The 15,848-nt window shown below is 36.4% G+C and overlaps 1 protein-coding gene across 1 annotated transcript in view; it reads right to left on the reverse strand.

The window, feature by feature from the left end:
• MEIKIN (meiotic kinetochore factor) overlaps positions 1-15,848 on the reverse strand; it is a 142,165-nt gene that overhangs the window by 118,437 nt on the left and 7,880 nt on the right. Inside the window, exon 5 of the mRNA XM_014345013.4 lies at positions 9,110-9,238. Coding sequence (XP_014200499.1) covers positions 9,110-9,238 — 129 coding nt within the window. The remainder of the gene's footprint in view (positions 1-9,109; positions 9,239-15,848) is intronic.

The raw sequence follows: 15,848 nt of genomic DNA on the forward strand, positions 1-15,848 counted from the left end.
ACTGGCTTATTTCATTTAACATAATGTCCTCAAGGTTCATCCATGTTGTCACAAATTGCAGGATTTCTTTCTTAAGGCTGAATAATATTCCATTGTATTTATACATCACATTTTCTTTATCCATTCATCTATCAACAAACATTTAGGTTTTTTCCACCTCTCAGCTACTGTGAATAATGCTGCAATGAATAAGGGAGTGCTAATATCTCTTTGAGATCCTGATTTTAATTATTTTGGATATTCACACAGGGATTGATGGACCACATGGTCATTCTGTTTTTAATTTTTAGAGACACCTCCATACTGTTTCTATAGCTGCTGTGCCATTTTACATTCCCACCAACAGTGTACAAGGGTTCTAATTTATCCACACCCTTGCCAACATTTGTTATCTTTTGTTTTTTGTTTTTTGGTAATAGCCCTTTTAACAAGTGTGAGGTGATACTGTGGTTTTGATTTGCATGTTCCTGATGATTAATGATGTTGAGCATTTTTTCATATACTTGCTGGCTATTGCTGCTGCTGCTTTGGAGAAATATCTATTCAAGTTATTTGTCTATTTTTTCAATCAGGTTGTCTTTTTTGCTTAGTTTTGCTATTCAGTTATAAGAGTTCCTTACGCATTTTAATTATTTACTCCTTTATCAGATATATGATTTACAAATATTTCCTTCCATTTTGGTAGGTTATCTCTTTACTCTGTTGATTGTTTCTTTTGCTGTGCAGAAGGGATGATGTCTCACTCGTTACTGCTCTTGTTGCCTATACTTTTGGTATCATATCCACGAAATCACTGCTAAGACTAATGTTATGAAGCTTTTTCCCTATGTTTTCTTCTAGGAGTTTTACAGCTTAAGGTCTTATATTTAAGTATTTAACCCATTTTGAATTAATTTTTGTGTATGGGTGTCAATGTCCACTTTCATTATTTTGTATGTGGATGTTTAGTTTTCCCAGTAGCATTTGTTGAAGAAAGTATCCTTTCCTCATTTTGTATTCTTGGCACTCCATCCTGTCAAAGATAAGTTGGCCATATATGTACAGATTCATTTCTCTTATGACAGTATCATACTGTTTGAATTACTATAGCATTGCAATGTATTTTGAAATCAGGAAGTATGATGTTCCTACTTTGTTCTTCTCAAGATTGTTTTGGCTATTTGAGCTTCTTTGTGGTTCCATATACACTTCAGGGTTGCTTTGTTATTTCTGTTAAAAAATGCCATTGAGATTTTGATAGAGATTGCATCAAATTTGTAGACTGCTTTGGGTGTATGGATATTTTAACAATATTAAGTCTTCCAACTCATAAACATGGGATGTGCATCCATTTGCTTGCATCTTTTCAAATTTTATTCATCATTGTTTTCCAGCATACATATCTTCTACTTCTTAAGTTTATTCCTAAATATTTTATACTTTTTGATGATATTGTAAATGAGATTGTTTTATTTCCTTTTCAGGTAGTTTATTGCTAGGATATAGAAACACAACTGATTTTCGTATGTTGATTTTATAATCTACAATTTTACCGAACTCATTTAATCGTTCAAATAAGTTTTTGTGTTTTTTTTGTTTTGTTTTTGTTTTTGTTTTTTTTTTGAGACAGAGTCTTGCTCTGTCACTCAGGCTGGAGTGCAGTGGCATGATCCCGGCCCACTGCAACCTCCACCTCCCAGGTTAAAGTGATTCTCCTGCCTCAGCCTCCTGAGTAGCTGGGACTACAGGCACCTGCCACCATGCTGGCTTATTTTTGTATTTTTAGTAGAGAAGGGGTTTCACCATGTTGGCCAGGCTGGTCTCAAACTCCTGATCTCATGTGATCTGCCCGCCTTGGCCTCCTAAAGTGCTGGGGGTACAGGTGTGAGCCACCACACTCAGCCTTGTGGTGTCTTTAGTGTTTTACATATAAGATCATGTCATCTGCAAAAACAGATTATTTTACTTCTTTTCAATTCAGACGCTTTTATTTTTTTGTTGCCTAATTGCTGTGACTAGGACTATGCTGAATGAAAGTATTCAGCATACTTCCTGATCTTAGAGGAAAAGCTTTCAGTTTTTTACTACTGAGTATGATGTTAGCTATGGGCTTCTCATATACAGTCTTTATTATGTTGAGGTAATTGCCTTCTGTTCCTAGTTTGAGAGTTTTCATCATAAAAGATGTTGAATTTTGTCAAATCATTTTGCTGCATCTATTGAAATTATCATGTAATTGTTACCCTTCATTCTGTTAATGTAGTGTATCACTTTAGTTGATTTTTGTATTTGGAACCATCCTTGCATTCCAGAGATAAATGCCACCTGGTCATGGTGTATGATCCTTTTAATACAGAGATGAATTTCAATTGCTAGTATTTTGTTGAGGATTTTTACATCTATGTTCATCAGGGATATTGTCTTACAGTTGTCTTTGCTTGTAGTATTTACCTCGCTTTAGTATGAGGGTAATGCTGGCCTTAAAGAATTAGTTTGAAAGTGTCTTCTCCTCTTTAATTTTTTAGAAGAGTTTAAGAATTAGAATTAAATATTCTTTAAATGTTTGGTAGAATTCACCAGTGAAGCCATCTGTTCCTGGATTTTCTTTGTTGGAAGGTTTTTGATTGCTGGTTCAATCTCCTTACTAGTTATAGGTCTGTCCAGATTTCATATTTCTTCATGACATAGGTTATATGTTTCTAGGAATTTCTTCTTTCCTTCTAGGTTATTCAATTTATTGTCCTATAATTGGGCATGGTAGTCTCATGATTATTTTTGTTTCTGTGGCATCAGGTATAATGTCTCATCTTGCACTTTGAATTTTATTGAGTCTTCTTTTCTTAATCTAACTAAAAGTTTGTCAAACTTGTCTTTTCAAAAAACCAACTCTTAGTTTCACTGATTTCTTTCTATTTTTTTCAATTTTCTGTTCCATTTATTTCTGCTCTAAATTTTATTTCCTTCTATCTGATAATTTTTGGCTGTTCATTCTTTTTTTCTAGTTCCTTGAGGTGTAACATTAGCTTATTTGAAATTTTTCTTTTTAAATTTAGTTATTGTTATAAAATTCCCTCAGTACTGCTTTTGCTATATCCCACATTTTAATATATTGTGCTTTCATCTGAAGATATTTTCTAATTTCCCTTTTGATTTCTTCTTTGACTCACTGGTTATTCAAGAGTATGTTAAATTTCCACATATTTGTGAATTTTCCAGTATTCCTTCTGCTACTGATTTCTAGTTTTGTTCCATTATGGTCAGAAAAGATACTTGGTATGTTTTCAATCTTCCATTTGTTAAGACTTGTTTTGTGACATAACGTGATCTATTATGGAGAATGTCCTATCTGTGCATGAGAGAAATATATATTCTGCCACTGTCAGGTAGAATGTTTTGTATACATGTTAGGTCCATGTTGTCTATAGTGCTGTTCAAGTCTGCTGTTTGCTTACCTGTTTTCTGTCTGAATGTTCTATCCATTGTTAAAAGTGGGTTATATTGAATTATCCCACAATTATTGTATTACTATTTTTCCCTTCAGGTCTGTCAATGTCTGTTTTATATATTTAGATGCTGATGTTGGGTGCATACATATTTATAACTGTATATCTTCCTGGTGAATTGACCCTTTTATTATTATTTTTGTTCTTCTTTGTCTCTCATGACTGTTTTTGATTTAAAGTCTATCTTGTCTGACATAAATATAGCCACGCTGCTCTCTTTTGGTTACCATTTGTATGGAATATTTTTTTCCATCTCTCCATTTTTAGTGTATGTATCCTTAAATCTAAAGAGGGTCACTTGTAGACATCACATCATTAGGTCTTGTTCTTTTATCCATTCAGTCACTCTGTGTTTTGATTGGGAAGTTTAACTTATTTAAAGTAATTATTGATAGGTAAGGACTTAACTATTGTCATTTCACTAATTGTTTCTGTCTTGTAATTCTTTTGTCCCTTTTTCCTTTAGTGCTGTCTTTGTGTTCCACTGCTTTTTGTATATATTGATAATGCTTTTCTTTTTTCTTTTGTGATTCTTCCATAGGAATTTTGTTTGTGTTGACCATGGGGCTTACGTAAAATCTTATATAGTTGTAACAATCTAAGCTGATAACTTAATTTCAATTGCATACAAAAACTACACTTATACTTCTCCCCCTCCTGCACTTTATTCATGTCACAATTTATATATTTTATGTTGTATTATTAACATCTTCAGTTAGTTTTTAACATTTTTATCTTTTAACTCGTATACCAGAACTAAAAGTGATTTAATTCTGGTATACTACTATAACAGTATTACTGTATTCTGTACAGTATTACAATTACTATTACATTACTATTGCAATAGTATACTATAAATAATTAGTGAGCTTGAGGACAGGTCATTTTTAAAGACTCCAAAAGCAATTGCAACAAAAACAAAAATTGACAAATGGGACCTAATTAAACTGAAGAGCTTAATAGTAAACTACTATTATGATATTACTGTATTCTGTATTTATCTATATATTTATCTTTACCAATGAGTCTTATACTTTCATGTTACTGTTTAGCATCCTTGAGTTTCAACTTAAATAATTCCTTTCAGCATTACTTGTTAGGCAGGTCTAGTCATGGTAAATTCCCTCTGCTTTTGTTTGTCTGGGAAACTCCTTGTCTCTCCATTTTTGAAAGACAGTTTTCCTGGGTGTACTGTTGTTGGTTGATAATTTTTCTTTCAGCACTTTGAATATATCATCCCATTCTCTCTGATCTGTAAGGTTTCTGCTGAGAAATCCACTCATAGTTTTATGGGGGCTCCCCTGTACATGTCAAGTCACTTTTTACTTGCTGCTTTCAAAATTGTCTTTCTATATGACTTTTGACAACTCAATTATAGTGTTTATCAGTGTGAATTTCTTGGCTTCCTTTTACTTGGGTCCCTTGGGCTTCCTGGATCTAAATGTCCATTTCATTCCCCAGATTTGGGATGATTTTAGCCACTATTTCTTCAAATACACTTTCTAGTCCTTTCTCTCTTCTTCTCTGGGACTCCCATAATGTAAATGTTGGTCTGCTTGATAGTGGCTCACAAGTCTCTTAGGATTTCTTCAATCTTTTCATTCTTTCTTCTTCACTAATGGCATAATGCTAAATGACCTTTATTTTTCTTCCAACTTTTATTTTAGATATAGGGGGTACACATGCACGTTTGTTACATGGGAAAACTGTGTGTTACTGGGGCTTGGTGTACAAATGGATTTTGTCACCCAGATAGTGAGCATAGTATCCAATGGGTAGCTTTTCAATCTTCACCCTCTTCCCACCCTCCAACCTCAAGTAAGCCCCAGTGTCTACTGTTCCCTTCTTTGTGTCCATGTGTACTCAATGTTTAGTTCCCACTTATGAGAACATATGGTATTTGGTTTTCTGTTCCTGCATTAATTTGCTTAGGATAATGGTCTCTAGCTGCACCCATGTTGATGCAAAAGATATGATTTCATTCTTTTTTATTTCTGTGTAGTATTCCATGGTGTATGTGTACTACACTTTCTTTATCCAGTCTACCACTGATGGGCATTTAGGTTGATTCCACGTCTCTGCTATTGTGAAAATAGCTGCAACAAACATGTGTTCATGTGTCTTTATGGAATGATTCCTTTGGAAATATATCCAGTAATAGGATTGTTGGGTCAAATGATAGCTCTAGGTTCTTTGAGAAATCTGCAAACTTCTTTCCACATTGGCCAAACTAATTTACATTCCCATTCCTCCTGTGTACCAGCAGTGTATAAGCTTTCCCTTTTCTCTACAATCTCACAAACACATTATTTTTTGACTTTTTAATAATAGCCACCTTGACTGGTATGCAATGGTACTCATTGCGGTTTTGATTTGCATTTCTCTAATGAGAAGAAGACATACTTCTTTAGTCTTCTTTATATTCATGTCCTCTGCCCATTTTTTAATAGGATCGTTTTTTTGCTTGCTGATTTAAATTTCTTATAGATTCTGGATATTAGATCTTTGTTGGATGCATAGTTTGAAAATATTTTCTCCCATTCTGTAGGTTGTCTGTTTACTGTGTTGATAGTTTATTTTGCTGTGCAGAAGCTCTTCAGTTTAATTAGGTCCCATTTGTCAATTTTTGTTTTTCTTGCAATTGCTTTTGGAGTCTTTAAAAATGACCTGTCCTCAAGCTCACTAATTCTTTATTCTTCTTGAGCTAGTGTGCTGTTATATTGCTCTACTGAATTTTTCTTTTATTCTTTTTTATTTTTTTTAGAGCAGTCTTGCTCTGTCACCCAGGCTGGAGTGCAGTAGCATAATCATAGCTCACCGTAACGTCAAACTCCTTGGCTCAAGTGATCCTCCCACCTCAGCCTCCTAAAGCATTGGGATTATAGGCAAGGGCCACTGTGCCTGGCCTCAGTTCAGTGATAGTATTCTTCAGCTCCAAAAATTCCTATTTTGTTCTTTTTAAAAGTTTCTTTTTGTTGAAATTCTTATTTGGTTCATGTATTGTTCTCAACTTGTTGAGCATCTTTTTAATGATTATTTTGAATTAGTTGCCAGACAATTTGTATATCTCCATTTCATTAGGGTCAGTTTCTGGGGATTTATCTTGTTCCTTTGCTTGGACCATGTTTCCCTGCTTCTTAATTTTCCTGGACAATTTTACTTGTATCAGCATCTACACATTAGAAAATAACAGCCACTTCTCCCAGTCTGGCATTGTACAGAAGACCCTTATGAATAAGCCTACCCAGGGATCTCTCAAATCTTTGTGCTAGTCCAAACCACTGTCTTTGTTGTTATCAGCCTCCAGGCATTTACAATATGTCAGATCTTGTCAACATTGTAAGACAGGTGTGACAGAAGGTAGTCCCAAGAACATCCCTTGAAAAGTTGGAACATTGGACACAAAGTCCAACTCTTTCTCTCCCGAGGGAGAAGCTGGAATCTTTTTTTTCCCCCACTCACTCTGCACTGAGCTAGGTGGAGAGCCTATGGCAAATGTTTGTGTCCTAGACCAAATTGTCATCTTTGTTCTCAGCAGTCACCAATCACCTTGGGTATGTTGGGTCCCATCAGCACTCTGAGACAGGCGAGACCGAAATCAGTTCCCTCAGGCATCCCTCAGAGAATTCAGAACACTGGATGTATTGTCAAGTCCCTTATCTTACTCTTCCCCTCAGGGAGAAGCTGAAAGCTGTGGTATGGGTTTCCTCTCAACTGTATAATGCTGTGCTAGGAGTAGGAATTATGGTGAGGATGTCTCAAATTTTCCTACTGGCTTTGATGTGGCTGGCCCCATGCTTCCCAGGATGCAGGCACCTGTCGACTATTTTCTGAATTTTTCACAAAGGGAACTGGTCCATATATTGCTGTTGAATTGGTGTGTCCATAAGGAGTAGGCAGATCCATGGCTTCCTGTTTCAACATCTTGCTGACACCATTCTCACATTTTGTTTTGTTTTGATATCTCTTTTTAATGTTAGAGGCTTTCCTCAGAAGTCTGGTGATCCTTGGCTCTCTGTTCATATTTAAAAGTGGGTCCTAAAAGGCTAAGTGGTATCCCTATGGCCTAGGTGGGGCTTGTCACATAGTTGGCTTCACTGTAGGGTCTTCCACCTGGTCAGTTTCATTGAGGACTCCTGGGGTCAGTATCTTTAGATATTTTCTTCTGGGGTACTCAGTTCCTGAGAAAATAATCTTCCATTTTCTCAACAGAAGGTTTAAGTCTGGGAAGCTGACAAGAAAAATGGGCTGCTGGGATGGGGTGGAAATAAGCATTGGGTGAGCAGATCCCATAATTTAGGATGTACACTTTTACTTAATTCCCTCTTCCAAATTCAGTACATTATCTGCAGCAGTCAGCTTTGGCTGTTTTAATAAACAACCACAAAATCTCAGTGGCACAAAGTGAGAAGCATTTATTTTTTGTTTCCATGTCTTTTAGTTGGCTCAGGTTAACTCAGATTACAGATCTGCAGATCAGCTGGGGCAGCTCTCTGAAGTGAGCTGGTTGCCTAGACTGCTCCACTCTGTAACTCTCATTCTGGGGTTTCACGAGAGAGGCAGAAGCTAATTAGGGTACATTCTCATGATAATGGCAAAAGTGCAAGAAGACAAGCCCAACCATTTAAGCAATTTGAAAGCTTTTCTTAAATTGTGTTTGTTGCAGAAAGCAAGTGACATGGCCAATCCCAAAGCCAGAGAGTGGAAAAGTATACTCCACCCATTTCGAGGGTATGAATATAATACTACAGAGAAACGAATAATTGGGATTGACATTTCAAAATACCACAGTATCCCCGCTATTAAAAGGACCTAGTATTCTCCAGTCTAGAGTCCCTGTTTCAAAATATTCTAAAGAATAAATCTCCAGGCTCCCTTTGAGCAGGAAAGGAGCAGTTAACCACATCTTTCATGTTTTTGACATCTATTTACAAGCATTTGGCACAACCAAATTATGAGCTTTTCTGTGATACTATAGTGCAAATTGGCTTGTTTCTGGGGTATTCACATTGTTGGTTTAGGACTCCGCTTTCTTAGGTCTGCTGTATCAGACCACCTGATTAACCTTCCAAACTTTGTACTTTCTTTTTTTCAATTATCTTTGTCCTTATGAGTGTATTACTTTAAAGAAAAAGCTGTTTTCTGCCATTGCAAGATTGTAGAGTAAGGCATGTATTTGATCTGCCATCATTAACCAAAGGCTATATTTATATGTATAATAAATGTAAATAACTCTTAATTTGTGGAGAAAATTCAAGCAGGGACTTGGCCTAGCTAACATTTAAGTTATTTGCTGAAAAGTAAGATAAGTACAGGAAAAAAAAGATAACATATGGTTCAAGAGAACAAGTATACATTCATTAGATGCAAAATTGGTTAAGAATTGGATGTGTATTACATATAAATGCTAAATGACATTTCTTCATCCTTCCTTGATCTGAGGGCTTTTGCTCTATTAGTCCTATGTGACTGGGAATGAAACACAACGGGTAATGGTCAGGGAAGTGAGGTGTTGGTGAGGAAGAGGAGTATGCCTTCTCGAAAGGGACGTTTATTCATTGGAGGATTTGTGGACAAAAGAATAATTTCTATAGTAGAGCAATTTAAGGTTGGAATTACTTTCTCACCTAAATAATCTGATTTTCTGAACAGTTCAGGTGATGGAAAGCTCTCTTCAAAACTCTCGTATTCTGCATAAGAGTCTGTGACTGAATAGCTCAGAAGAGAACTGGCCATACCATGGTGCAAACTTAATCCTGTAGAATAAAGGAAAAAAAAATGGATAAATCTTTTGATACAAAACAGATGTGAAATCCTAAAAATTGAAATGTATGGAAATGTACATGCTTAGTTATATATTATTACTAGAACACAAAACTGCTTCTACATACAACTAAAAAGGCATAATATTTTAAACTATTTTAATTTGATCTTGGACAATCATTCTATTTTTGATGGTGATAAATTTGTTATAATCCCCTTTTGTTGTTTTTCAAAGTTTTACAACTTACTCCTTTTCTCTAGTTTGGTTCAGTTGTGATTCTTGGCTCAAAAATTTAATGTTTTAATTTTTTTTTTTTTGAGACCGAGTCTCACTCTATAGCCCAGGGTGGAGTGCAGTAGAACGATTTCGGCTCACTACAACCTCCGCCGCCCGGGTCCCAGTTCAAGCAATTCTCCTGCCTCAGCCTCCCGAGTAGCTGGGATTACAGGAATGTGCCACCGTCCAGGCTAATTTTTTTTTTTTTTTTTGTATTTTTAGTAGAGACGGGGTTTTACCATGTTGGCCAGGCTGGTCTTGAACTCCTGACCTCATGATCCACCTGCCTTGGCCTCCCAAAGTACTAGGATTACAGGCGTGAGCCACCGTGCCCAGCCAAAATTTAAGTTTTATATATAAGTAACCTACTAATTGTAAGCTAACTAGCTGAGGAAAGGGTGATTCTAGTTATTTCATCTAAAAAACAACGAGCCTACACATACACAAATATATTAAAGGAATTTAATAAGAGAGCATGGAAATAGACTCACATATAGATAAGCAACTGATTTTTGACCAATATGTAAAGGCAATTCAGTGGAGAAAGGATAGTCTTTTAAACAAAATGTGCTGGAACAACTAGGTATCCATATAAAAAAACAAAATAAAAAAACTTGCACTCATACCTTCCATCATGTAAATAAATTAACTCTAAATGCATCATATATCTAAATGTAACTCCTAAAACTCTAAAACTTCTTTTGAAAAATGGAGAAAATTGTAACACCGAGTTATGCATAGAATTTTTTTATATAACACTAAAAAAGATTCATAAAACAATAGCACTGATAATTTGGACATCAGCAAAATTTAAAACTTCCCTTCAAAAGAGACTATTAAAAGACAAGCTATAGGCTGGGTGCAGTGGCTCACGCCTGTAATCCCAGCACTTTGGGAGACCGAGGCAGGCAGATCACGAGGTCAAGAGATAGAGACCATCCTGGCCAACATGGTGAAACCCCATCTCTACTAAAAGTACAAAAATTAGCTGGGCGTGGCGACATGCACCTGTAGTCTCAGCTACTTGGGAACCTGAGGCAGGGGAATCTCTTGAACCCAGGAGGTGGAGGTTGCAGTGAATCAAGATCAAGATCGGCCACTGAACTCCAGCCTGGCGACAGAGTGAGACTCCATCCAAAACAAAAGAAAAAAGAAAAAAAAAAGACAAGCTACAGATAGGGAGAAAACATTTGCAAATGGACTGAAATCCAGAATGTAAAGAACTGGCTCGGCACAGTGGCTCATGCCTGTAATAACAGCACTTTGGGATGCCAAGGTGAGAGGATCATCTGAGCCCAGGAGTTTGAGACCAGCCTGAGCAACATAGTGGAACCCCGTCTCTACAAAAAAAAAAAAAAAGAAAGAAAAACCAGAATATGAAGAACTATGAAAACTCAATAATAAGAAAACAAATCCTCAATAAGAAAATGGACAAATATTTGAACAGAGAATCTTCCCAGACTCAGCAGTCTTAAAGTCATTCCTATGGGAGTGGACTAGAATGAAGAACTGTCCAATAAATGATGGTGACAGAACATAGTACTAAAAGTTGAGGAGAACCAGAGATTTGGTAAGAAAAGGGAAAATGTGCTCTGCTATATTTAGTCTACATTTATTAAACATTTCCAATATGACAAGATAGAGATCAACACTGATAGAAACTGGTTGCCGGGGTCGGGGGTGGTGAGTAAGAGATCAAAGGGGAGCATTGTTCTGAAAACCTATTATTTCCTGCCCTGGAACTAACTTACACCTATCTCTGCTCATCCACTACCTACTTGAGACAACTAACTCTTTGTCCTTCCTCCTAAGACCTCACCACAAATTTTTCTCCTATGCCAACTCCCTTGTTAAAAATGAGAATTGTTTTCTACCTAGCCATCTTCTCCAGCTGCCCTTGCAACACTTAAATTGACTGACTCAATCTGCCATCCTTCTCCATATCCTCAACTGTCAAGAGTAGTAGGCTGTCCCTCTGAGCATCTTTTGCTTTCCCTTCTCCAACTGCCCTAGAGTGTCCTGTCCCTGTCCTTGCTAACTTTTATCCTTCTCACACTGTCTTCATCCTTCCCATCCACATATTGTATCTGTCTTGCCTTCCATTTCTCAAAATTTCATGAATACCCCTCATAGCTGAGCTATCCTTAACACCAAGCCCCAGAACTCAAGCCAGGCTCAGAAATAAGGTAAGCCCACCATCTGGGTAGTTGAGTAGAAAAAATAATAAATGTTAATGCTGTATCAGTGGGAGGCTGTCCTGGTGTCACAAGTTAGAAATGTAAATGCAATTTAAAAATATATTTTTATCAAATTGTTCATTGTTAAAATGACAAATAGTTCTACAAGGCTTATAGCAAAAACTGCAATCTCTTGTATCATATCTCCCCATCATAATTTTCTACTCGCTAGAGACAACTACTTTCAACTCTACTAATGATTTCTTTTGATAGGCACCTCCTTTACATTTCTAAATTAAATGCATTCAATGTTTCTATTATTATGACTATTCAAATATACTCGTAGCCAAGCCCTATACTGTGAGCCACATTCATCACCTTTTTGCTACAATTTCTTTTCCTTTGAGCTATTTATTACCTAATTTTAAAATTTGTTTTCTAAGTGCTTATTAAGTATTAATACTAAGTACTATTTTGTTCCAACTTTTTTTTTCTTTCTTTTTGAGACGGAGTCTCACTCTGTCACCCAGGCTGGAGTGTAGTGGCAGGATCTTGGGTCACTGCAACCTCTGCCTCCCAAGCTCAACCAATCCTCCCACCTCAGCCTCCTGAGTAGCTGGGATTACAGGTGCGTGCTGCTACGCCTGGCTAATTTTTTGTACTTTTAGTAGAGATGGTCTTGAACTCCTGACCTCAAGTAATCCTCCCACCTTGGCCTCCCATAGTACTGGTATTACAGGCATGAACCACAGCGCCTGGCCTTGTTCCAACTTTTCCCAAGAGTATAAATTTCCTCTCAATACTTTTAAAAACACCAGGTTATCTATTTTTTATTTTCCTCCCTCTATCCCTCTTCTTCTGTCTTTTCTTCTTTTTTAAAAAAGTATAGCTATTGGAGATCTCAATCCATTTGCTCAAATTTGGACTGTTTGTCCTCTATGCATCCTACACAGTTGTCTTCTTGGTATTTCCCTTTACCATTATCCTAAGAAATTCATGTATTTCCTGTATTAGATAAGAGACTCTGATTCCTAGATCCCATGATTTCTTCCTTATTGATTTATTTCCTGGTTCACGAACATCTGCTTCATTTCTGAGAAAAGGTACAAAGAATATGTGTCTAAAAATTCCTTTATCCTAACAACTGAGTGACAGTTTGGTTGGGTAAGAATTCTAGGTTAGTATATTTAAGAGACTGATTCAATTTTTTGATGTGTGACAGCTTTTAAACCTCACTGTTCCCTCTTCCCCTTCCCACTTCACATCTGGGTGACAAGAGAGCCTTGGTGTTCCATCTTTTGGCAATGGTAGCAAGTTTAAACCATGCACAGGAAACCTCAACCTGGTCCAATCCTCTTAACATCATGAAAACTACAGGCCAGGTCTCCTTCCCCTGCATTCTCAAGTCATTTTCAGTTCTGCTTGGAGTCACCTTTCCCCCGAGAAAGGCTCGTTATATGAGTAATATACCTTTCCATACCTTCTTGGTGTGTGGATGGCATAATCAGTGTTGACATCCAGGACAACTTTTGAGTGGGAGTCCATCTTGACTCTGCAAAATCAGTGTTCTTCAGAATTCTGAATACGTTTTTCTCTCCACCATGTTCTACCTTCTGGAGTTGTTCTTCAGAAGTCCAATGCCATTGATATTCTTGATCGCTTATTGCAACTGATTATTTTTTCTTTGGAAAACTAATAAATTTCTCTATCCTGAGAATTTAAAAATTATATAATGTTGTAACTTGGTGTGATTTTTTTTCATTTATTGGGGTGAGCACAGTTTGCACCGTCCAAACTTGGCTCTCAGTATCTCTGTTCATACTATTCAGAATCTGAATGGCTCTTTCAGTAAATACACTCATGACCATTTTTAATTCTAGGAAAATTTCTAGCTTTGTGTGTTTAATAATTTTCCTTCTGTTTACTCTATAATGTCTGAACTACTGTTTTTGAGATGTTAGAATCATTGGACTCATCTTCTAATTATTTTTCTTGTTAAAATAACAACTTTATTGAGATATAATTCACATGCCATAGAACTCGCCCCTCACCCCCCTTTTTTTTTTTTTTTTGTGAGATGGAGTCTCGCTCTCTCACCTAGGCTAGAGTGCTATGGTGTGATCTCAGCTCACTACAACCTCCGCCTCCCAGGTTCAAACAATTCTCCTGCCTCAAAAATTCCGAGTAGCTGAGATTAGAGGTGCACACTGCCATGCCCGGCTAATTTTTTGTATTTTAGTAGAGACAGGGTTTCACCGTGTTGCCCAGGCTGGTCTCGATCTCCTAGGCTCAGGCAATCCACCCGCCTCGGCCTCCCAACGTGCTAGGATTACAGGGGTGAGCCACCATGCCTGGCCAAAACTCACCCTTTTAAAGTGTACAATCAGTGGTTTTTTTGTAGACTTATGGAGTTGTGTCACCACTGATGCTATTTCTATCCTTTATCTTCTCTTTCATGTTTGTTCAACTTTTTGGAATATTTCCTTAAATTTATCATCCAATTCTACAGAATGTTTTCTGATTTCATATTTTTATTTTTTAACGAATTTTTTTGTTCTGAACACTTTTTACAAGAGCCTGCACTTGTTTCATGGACATAACATTTTTTCATCATCCTGAGGATATTAATGAAACTGTGGCTTTTTAAAAGATTTTTCTTGTATTGTCATTGTCCTTCAAGTTTCTTTTATTTAGTAGCTGTTATTTTAAATGTTTACTTAAAATGTCTGCTAATTCTTGAATGTTCGAGAATGAAGTACCAAAATGGCATAATAACTGGGGCTTAGGAAGAAGTGGATTTTACTGAAGAGTATTTAGACAGGGACCAGGCCATATTACCAGAACGCACAAATTCCAGTCTTCTCCTGGGGACAGAAACTTCCAAAAGAGGAATCCTCTAATCTTCTAGTTGGAGTGTATTTGCCTGAGTGCATAAGGGGTCTGGGGATTTCACATCAAAATATACAGACTTTCACTTAATTCCCTTTCCTCCCCGGCCACTGCTAGTTTTCAGTACAGTATCCTTGAATCCAGTCCCTCTGCTTCAATGTCTTAGACTACCAGGGTGGGAAGAAGCATAGTTGCCTGGCCACAGTGTGTTAGGGAAAGGATCAAAGCATCTAACTGTTACTTTTGAAGATTCCAAAAAATCTTATTTTAAAGATTTCCTCCAGGAATATGTAATGCCTCTAATTCCTGAACCTTTAGCCTGAATCAGTTTGTTTCTTGGTTTGTCTCTACTCTAGACACCTAGTTTTCAGCTTTTTTTTTTTTTAAGATCTGTTAGGTCAATTATAATTCATTAATCTACCTTCCACATTCCAAACTTTCATTAATTATCTGTTGCTAGCTGAGGTCTCTTCTTTTTGAACCTACAGCTTTACAACATTTTTATGCCTTTATTGATATTTTAGTAGGGTTTCAGAAAAGAGAAGTAAATGTGTATTCAATCTTCCACATTAAATATAAAATCCTTAATTAATTTTTCAACGTGTTATAAAGTTACTAGATTCCAAGGTAGAATTAAAACAATAAATCATATGTTAACTAGAATTCTGTGGGCTGCTCAAAACTTAGCCCATCACAGTATTTTATTATGGGAAAAAGTATTTCAAGTTTCAAATATCAATCAGCAAATGAACTCTCAGAATACAAGCAGTTTGTAAGTTAGAGACAACTAATTTTCTATTTCCTTATACCGTTCACATGTCAACTTGATAAACCTAGTAATCAAGGACATTTCTCATATATTTAAACTATTATTTTAGAAAATGCTGATTATGATTAAATGGTATTTTCTCTAAATAGAGTACAAGACCCATCCAAAAGCATTTGAGACATTCGACAATTATTTGAATCTGTATTATCTTTGAAACTGTATTCCAAGCATGAGATAGGAAGATAAAAGATAGTACTAATTCTCAATGGTTTTAGAGCCATTTTCCTCTTTTTGAAGAGTTAAAGACAGACAAAAAACAATTATACTGTAGTTTTAAGTCTTTCGACAGAAGTATACAGAGTGCCACAGAACTACCAGGGTAGAACAAGTCACCTAGAAAAAGAGAAGTCAGAAGAGGCTTCCCAGGAGAAATGGCTCCTGAACTTATTTTTGAAAAAGTTAATAAGGCAAAGAAGGGAGAGGAAGGAGAG

Source organism: Pan paniscus, chromosome 4 (assembly GCF_029289425.2).
Source record: "Pan paniscus chromosome 4, NHGRI_mPanPan1-v2.0_pri, whole genome shotgun sequence".
Classification (NCBI taxonomy): Eukaryota; Metazoa; Chordata; class Mammalia; order Primates; family Hominidae; genus Pan; species Pan paniscus.